General features: G+C 52.3%; 1 protein-coding gene and 1 long non-coding RNA gene across 2 annotated transcripts; one reads left to right on the top strand and one right to left on the bottom strand.

Annotated features, from left to right (window-relative positions):
- The first annotated feature begins 48 nt into the window (after positions 1 to 48).
- LOC135406563 (asparagine--tRNA ligase, cytoplasmic-like) lies at positions 49 to 6,669 on the top strand. The gene is made up of 15 exons (XM_064640881.1): positions 49 to 179; positions 688 to 770; positions 874 to 939; positions 1,045 to 1,137; positions 1,262 to 1,351; positions 1,486 to 1,564; positions 1,901 to 1,971; positions 2,204 to 2,290; positions 2,960 to 3,181; positions 3,283 to 3,482; positions 3,645 to 3,780; positions 4,295 to 4,408; positions 4,867 to 4,998; positions 5,126 to 5,257; positions 5,398 to 6,669. Exons 1-15 carry the CDS (start codon positions 80 to 82, stop codon positions 5,527 to 5,529), a joined length of 1,737 nt encoding a protein of 578 aa, XP_064496951.1. The 5' UTR covers positions 49 to 79; the 3' UTR covers positions 5,530 to 6,669.
- On the bottom strand, positions 6,584 to 7,873 carry LOC135406570 (uncharacterized). The gene is made up of 2 exons (XR_010426343.1): positions 7,558 to 7,873; positions 6,584 to 7,347 (listed from the first exon to the last, which is right to left on the bottom strand). It is a non-coding gene; the product is annotated as an uncharacterized LOC135406570 (long non-coding RNA).

Here is a 7,873-nt window from a genome sequence, read left to right as displayed (position 1 = left end):
GGGATTCCCCGGCGCTGGAAGGGGCCGGGCGGGGCGCGGCTGACGCAACCGGGCGCGGGGTTGGCTCAGGAGCGCGGTGATGCAGTTCCTGCTGCAGCTCCCGAGGCAGTTCCTGCCGGGGCAGCGCCGGGCGGACATGGCGAGCGAGGTGCTGGGGCGGACGGCGGCGATGGCGCTCGGTGAGACCCGGCCGGGCCCGGCATGCCCCGCATCCCCGGCATCCCCGCATCCCCCGGGTCCCGATGCCGGGCAGGGGCCGTGACGGAGCAGCCCTGGAGCCCGGGCCCTCTCCCTCGCGCTGTTCCCGGCCGGGACCGAGCCCAGCGCTGCTCTGCGCCCTGGCTGCTCCCCCCGGCCCCGTCTCCTGCCTCCCTGCCTCCCGGGAAGGATGCTGCCGGTTCCGAGAGTTCAGTACCTCGGCAGCCCTTAAGGCTTAGAGAACGCCCTGCGTGGATTGGTTTTTACAGGGGAAAATAGGAAAGAATTGTTGTGCTGTCTGACCAGCCGGTGCCTTTGAAGGTTCACCGGTGCTCATAACCACGAAGATTTGGTCTCCTCGGGAGGTTTGGGGTGGGGGGGCCCTTTAAAGGTCACCTCGTCCAGCCTCTTGCAGCATCCCTGTGTGTCCAGTTTCTTCCTCCTCGTTTTTTTTTTTGACCTATTGCCCGTGTTTGTGATGTATCCTAGAAGAGCTGTACGTGTCTGAACGGGAGGGCAATGACTCCACTGGGGATGGGACGCAGAAGAAACCATTCAAGACCGTGTTAAAGGTAAGTGTGGAAAACACCTGCTTGGTTTGGAACAGCGTGGAATGTGCTCAGGCTCTGTGAGGATGATTCCAGTTCACTTCTGTTATTTTCTCCCCCTTTTTAGGCATTGATGACAGCAGGAAAAGAGCCATTTCCTACGATTTATGTGGATTCCCAAAAAGAAAACGAGGTGCTGTGGCATTAAAGCTTCCTGGGGGGAATTATTTTACTGCTCCTTGGTGTGAAGGGACACAATGTAATATTCTATGTTCTGCTCTCTCCTTGCATTCCTTAGAGATGGGCCATCATTTCCAAGTCACAGATGAAGAATGTCAAAAAGCTGTGGCACAGGGAGCAGATGAAGAATGAAGCCAAGGAGAAGAAGGAGGTAGGCTGCAGAGGGAGCAGAGCACCTTTGTTTGCCCAAAACTGTGACACTGTGTCAGTGCTGCTGTCACTGTGTGTCAACTGGGCTGTTTACAGCTCTTTAATAAGTTACTCCCTTTGACCAGGCAGAAGATCTCTTGAGAAGAGAGAAGAACCTGGAGGAAGCCAAGAAGGTTGTTATCAAGAATGATCCCAGCCTTCCAGAGCCCAAATGTGTGAGTATGACCCTGTGCCTTGGAGCACAGGGCAGCACAGGGATTGTACCTGCTCTGGGATGGGCTTTGGATGAACCCTGGCTGCAAGAGGTGGCGAATCATCCCCCTGCCTGCTGGCTTTGATTCCCTGGCAGGTGAAGATCAGTGCTCTGGAGGCTTACAGAGGGCAGAGAGTGAAGATTTTTGGCTGGATTCACAGGTTACGGAGGCAAGGTAAGGCACGAGCATTACTGAGCTTGTGCAGGGAGGTGGAACAAGCACAGTGGCCTTCAAAATTTGGACACAGAAGGAGTCCAACAGCACCTACTCTGAAATTTTTAAACCATCAGTTAGGTGGCCTCTGTGGTTTGTCAGTGGTCACTGCAGCACTGACAGTTTCCCCCAGTGTGTGAGCACACAGACATTTCTTAGTTCAAATTCTACGGGGTTTTCAGTTTGGAGTCTGGTCCTGCAGAATTTCCTCAGAAGACTTGTTCTGTGTTTTAAGCTAATCCTGCCAAGGGAGGGGCTTACCAGTGAAATCAGCAAATTGCTTCTCTTTTTAACTAGGGAAAAACCTGATGTTCATTGTCCTGAGGGATGGCACAGGGTTCCTCCAGTGCGTCCTTTCCGATGAGCTGGTGAGTTGTGCTGGTTTCACTCTGTTCTGTCCCTAACTGGAGTGTTCACACCTCTTTTGTGCAGCTGTTGGGAAGTTCCCCTAAACCTACTGATGTGTTAATGTTCAATGTATCACCTACCCCTGAGTGTGTCAGTGTGAGAGCTGGCTGGGAGTGACTGAGTTTATCTAGATGCTGCAGGAAATGTCAGAATAAAACCTTGCCTGCCCTGGCTGTGTGTCCTTCCCCGCAGTGCCAGTGTTACAACGGGCTGGTGCTGTCCACGGAGAGCAGCGTGGCGGTGTACGGCACCCTCAACCTCCTCCCCGAAGGCAAGCAGGTATGTTCCTGCCCTCCTCGGCAGGGCCTGGCTGTGCTGGCAGAAGCAGAAGCAGAGGTGGAAGGAATGGTTAGGTTATTTCAGCAGGAATTCGGTTTAGAGCGTGTTTTGCAAATGGAATTTGGGTAGGCTGAATTTTTCTACTTGTCCCTGCCACTGGGTCCTGTCCCCGGGAGATCGAGCCGAGGTGAGAGCTGAGCTCAGCTAATGCGAACCCACACGATTACATTTTTGTAAAAAACGTGCGGGTTAGCCTTGGAAAATCTGGATTCCTACCCTGAAAATCCTGTGAATGGATGAGAAATGCCATTTTCAGGGATGTGAGGCGGCCGTGACCCACACGGGGGAGCTGTTGAGAGCAGGACGGGGTCTCAGGCTGAGCTGGGAGGGACCTTAAAGCCCATCCAGCGCCACCCCCTGCCATGGTCAGGGACACCTTCTGCTATCCCGGGCTGCTCCAGGCTACACTTCCAGGGATGGGGCAGCCACAGCTTCCCTGGGCAGCCTGTGCCAGGGCCTCCCCACCTTCTCAGGGAGGAATTTCTTCCCAGTATCCCACCTAACCCTGCTCTCTGGCCATGTCCACTGTCCTCTGTCCTGTCGCTCCAGGCCACCCTGGGGGCAGGCAGTGGACTTTTCCCCCAGTGGTTGTTTCTGTGCCCCTGGCAGGCTCCGGGAGGCCACGAGCTGAGCTGTGATTACTGGGAGCTCATCGGCCTGGCCCCGGCGGGAGGGGCCGACAACCTGCTCAACGAGGACTCGGAGGTGGATGTGCAGCTCAACAACAGGCACATGATGATCCGAGGGGAGAACATGTCCAAAATCTTCAAGGTGCGCTCCGTGGTCGTGCAGGCCTTCCGGGATCACTTCTTTGCCAATGGATACTATGAAGTAAGTGTGGGCTCCCTCCTGTGACTGCCCCAACGCCCCGACTCGTGTGCTGTCACCGTGTCCTCAGCTCTTCCCTCCATGACAGCCCCGTTCTTCACCAGGTCACACCGCCGACCTTGGTGCAGACGCAGGTGGAGGGAGGCTCCACCCTGTTCAAGCTGGATTACTTTGGGGAAGAGGCCTATCTGACCCAGTCCTCCCAGCTCTACCTGGAGACCTGCGTGCCAGCCCTGGGGGACGTCTTCTGCGTGGCTCAGTCGTACCGGGCCGAGCAGTCCAGGACCCGCCGGCACCTGGCAGAGTATGGGCAGCTCCCAGCCTTGTTTCCTTCTCAGCGTGGGAGTGGGAGGAATTAAAGAGGGGGCAGAAGCATGTGTTTGTGTGCGGGGGTTTTTAATGAGTTTATCTCAGAAAGATGTGTTGCCTGTGTGTGGTTTGGCAGCGGTGTGACTCTCTGTTTCAGGTACACTCACATCGAAGCTGAATGCCCTTTCATAAGTTTTGAGGATTTGCTGGACCGCCTGGAGGACTTGGTGTGTGATGTCGTGGACAGAGTCTTGAAATCACCCGCGGCGGGTCTCGTGTACGACCTCAACCCGGTAGGCAGTGGGAACAGCCAAAAAAATAGGATCTTTAGTCTGTTCTGATCACTGTGATCCTTTGGGGAAGGCAGAATAATAAGAACATTGAGTAACAGCATAGAAATGAAAGTGCTGCAGGGCTGGTGATGACTTCCAAATCAGGGGACTCTGGGGAAAGAAGTCCCCTGCCAGTGAGCTCCAGGAGCCAGCAGTGTGCCAGGATTTATGGCAGTGTGGGCTGGACCAGCAGAATGAAACCCTCCAGCCCAGAGCTCGGAATATTGGTGGGCTGGTGTGTGGGGATGGAGCACAAGGGAGCAATGGAACAACTGGTGTTTTCATTTGTTAGAGCCCCTTTGCCTTCTGCCTTTGCAGAAGCTTTGACTTTGAGAGACACCTGATTTAATAAGTACTGATTTGATGATGTGTGAGCTGGGAAGAGTCTGTGTGCTTCGAGTCTGGACATGCTGATCAACTGGAAAGGTGTTCTTTAACACTGTGCTCTTCCCCCTGTGTTTGCTCTTCCCCACAGGGCTTCCAGCCCCCCAAACGTCCCTTCCGACGCATGGACTACGCCGAGGCCATCGAGTGGCTGAAGGAACACGATGTGAAGAAGGAAGATGGCACTTACTATGAGTTTGGGGAGGTAGGTCCTGCTGGGAGGGGTGGGGATGTCATGCAGGAATGCAGCTGTGAGGTGGGATTTCACCTCATGTCCCTGAGTGTTGGAATGAAAACCTGTGTTGTCACCTGTCATCTGTTCCCTGTCTGCTCTTCTCCAACATGTGAGACAGTTGTTTGAAGGAGCTCGAGAGAGCTTGATGCCAGAGCCAGGATTTTTTTCTCTCAGTTTTCTGTCTGACACATTGGGAAGACTTAGATTTTAACTGAACAGATTCTTTTCCCCTGGGCATGTCTGGTTTTATATGTAAAGATTTATATTTCTTCCGTGCTAAGTTTGTTTTAAGAATGGAGGTACTTTAGGATGAATGTGTGGACTTGTGTGGTCTGAGGTTGACTTTATTTCATGGCTGGTTCATGTGGGACTCGTGCACGGGAGCATTTTGGTGTTCAATGTCAATAAATCCTCCTGTAACCCTGCAGGACATCCCGGAAGCCCCCGAGCGGCTGATGACAGACACCATCAACGAGCCCATCCTGCTGTGCCGCTTCCCCGCCGAGATCAAGTCCTTCTACATGCAGCGCTGCCAGGACGACCCGCGCCTCACCGAGTCTGTGAGTTGGGTTTGCCTGCTGCTGGGGGGAATGAGCTCTCTGGTAAAATCCTTGGGGAATCCCTGCCGGGCTTGGCCGTGGCTGCCTGTCCTCCCTCCTGCAGCGGGTGTGCTGTCGTGCCTTGCAGGTGGACGTGCTGATGCCCAACGTGGGGGAGATCGTGGGGGGCTCCATGCGCACCTGGGACAGCGAGGAGCTGCTCGAAGGCTACAAGAGGGAGGGCATCGATCCCACGCCGTACTACTGGTACACGGATCAGGTCAGTACAGCAGGCACCCAGCCAGAGCTGGGCTTTCTCCCCTCTTGGAAGGATTGGTTTGTTTCTGGTGGGGTTACTGCAACTCTCAGTAACAATATTTATTGTTGTATAATATTTACTCTCTGCTTGGAATTTCACAGAGGAAATACGGTACGTGCCCTCACGGGGGATACGGTTTGGGACTGGAGCGGTTCCTGACCTGGATCCTGAACAGACACCACATCCGAGATGTCTGTCTCTACCCACGCTTCGTCCAGCGCTGCAAACCTTAGCCAGCCTTGGGAAAAAACTCCTGGGAAAACTGAGCAGCTGCTGCTTGGGAAGGAACGATACACTCTGCTGTACTACAGCCTGTCTGAGAACAACACCTCTTGCGACCTGTTGCTAATTCAAATACCAGTTTAGGATGTGAAATGGAAAAGAAAGAACCCTCTTTTTCTAAAGAAAAATGCTACTAATTAACTGGAAGGAGCCTTAGAAAAATTGTTGAGGTGCATCTATGCTCTTGAGGCAACACAAAACAAAGATCCTGATAAGTTGGCATTTAAAACCCAAGATATGCTTCTGCTTTTAATTTCTGTGACTTAAAATGTGGTGGGCATTTGCTGATTTTGTTTTTAGATTTGCTTTCATTTTGACCTCTTTTCTCCCAGGGTTTCTTGCTGGGGAAGTCAGGAGTTCAGGCTCTTGAGGTTCCCTCTGAGAATGGGAATGGGACTGATTCTGTTGAGCACTGTTTTAGTTCCTGCTGATTTTCCTGGGGGTTCTCTGAGTTGATTCAGTAGCAAGGTGTGTAGTACAGTGCCCAGAATTCCACGGCAAGGGGTGGGTTGGGGTTGGGGTTTCCTGGTTTTCTCTCAGATTATTTATTGCTCAGCAGTGCTGAGGCTGCTGGCGAGGCGGGCTTTGCTCCCTCTCCCCAGAGCTGTGGATGAAGCGCTGCTGTGGGTCCAGGCACACCCAGCCTGCTCCCTGTTTGAAACCAGAAATGACTAAAGACCAAAGGAACTGGTACCTGAAACACTACTGGGTTTCCAAACTGTGTCCAGGCGGTGCTTTCCCACGTTGTGCTGAGGTTTGTTCCTAGGGCAGCTCCCTGGTCCCTTGTGCTACTGCAGCTGAGCAGCTTCTCTGGCTGTAATCATCAAATAGGGTTAGTGAAATACTTCATGTGTTCCTTCATCTGTAGGGTTTTCAGTCATAAATAAAGCAATTCCTTCTACCAGAGAGATAAAAAATGGTTAGGGGCGTTATGTGCCACCTGCACTGAGACCTGAGCTGGATTTGCCATTCCCTCCTGGAATTGTTGAGCTCTGGATATCCATGTTTTTGTAGTAAGTGACTGGTTTGCTTCATCTTGCATGTTATATAAACTGGTCTAAATCAGCAACCAATAAATTATGGCAACAGAAGCTGGTGTACAAGACAGTACTTGACCTGTAATGCCTGAACCTTTCACTGAGCCCTTGGAGCTTATTGCTTAATATAGTGTGGAGAAAAGCCCAGGAAAAGGGAATTTTCAAGTGCAGTAAACGCATATCCCAAGAACTGGCAGGAGCTTTTTTTTATTTTTGAACTAAACCCCCATGAATAAACTTTAAAGGCGTGAATTTCTGTGATTTGGAGGGGCCACCTCAGCTGGCCTACGGAGAATAAATGAGGGTAAATGTGCTGCTGATAAGGGGTTGCCAAGGCAGCAGCAGCAGGGGGAGCAGCCTGGGCACCAGGGAAAGACTTCTTATAAAATAACTTCCTTCTAGTGCCTGAAGGGAAGGGAAAAGGGTCGGGCAAACATCACTTGTCTGCGATCAGTTTTCAGTCCTTCAGCGTGTCAGGGCTGAGCTGCTTTGTGAAGGTTAAAAGCCTCTGTAGCAGGGGAACTACTAGAGGAAGGACTGGGGACTTAAGAGGAAGAGGCAGATCAGATAAGGAGCTTAAAAGGTGACTGGGATGAAAGATGCAGTGGAGTTGAACTTGCCAGAGACTCCGGTGCAGTTCCCTCAGTGGTGGTGTGGGATCTTGGACGGCTGCTGCAGCTCTTGGAACGCAGGAGTACTTGGGTTTATTTTCATCAGAAGGGGAAAACAAGCCTGCAGAAGAGGAGGAGATGTGCAGTCAGAACTCAGATTTCTCATCCTCACTTTCGTTTTCTCACATGGTATCTGCACACAGTGGATTGGAACTGGTACACTGGGCTGCCAGCACTGTCAGCCTTTGTCCCTGGCTGCTTTGAGATGACCTTTGATTAGATTCCCTCTCCTTACATGCACTATTTTATATTTATCTACGTTCAAGCTCACCTGGTCCCCCCTTTTTTGAGGAGAAGCCCTGCGAGCTGGCTCTGCCCTTGGCCCTTCCAGGAGCTGTCCAAACCCGCTGCTGAGGAGCCATGGAATGTAAACCACCTGTTAATGTGCAGGATAACTGCTGTGGTGTTCGTTTGTTTGTGTTTAGAATCATAATATCATAGAATCATCAGAGCTGGAAGAGATCTTTAAGATCATCGAGTCCAGCCATCAGCCCAGCACTATAACTCCCAAACCACTAAACCACATCACCCGGTGCCAGATCCAGACGCGTTTTAAACACCTCCAGGGGTGGTGACTCCAGCACCTC

The sequence above is a fragment of the Pseudopipra pipra genome, chromosome Z, assembly GCF_036250125.1.
Source record: "Pseudopipra pipra isolate bDixPip1 chromosome Z, bDixPip1.hap1, whole genome shotgun sequence".
Taxonomy (NCBI): Eukaryota; Metazoa; Chordata; class Aves; order Passeriformes; family Pipridae; genus Pseudopipra; species Pseudopipra pipra.
The sequence above is the reverse complement of the archived record's forward strand: the minus strand, read 5'-3'. Positions and strand labels throughout refer to the sequence as shown.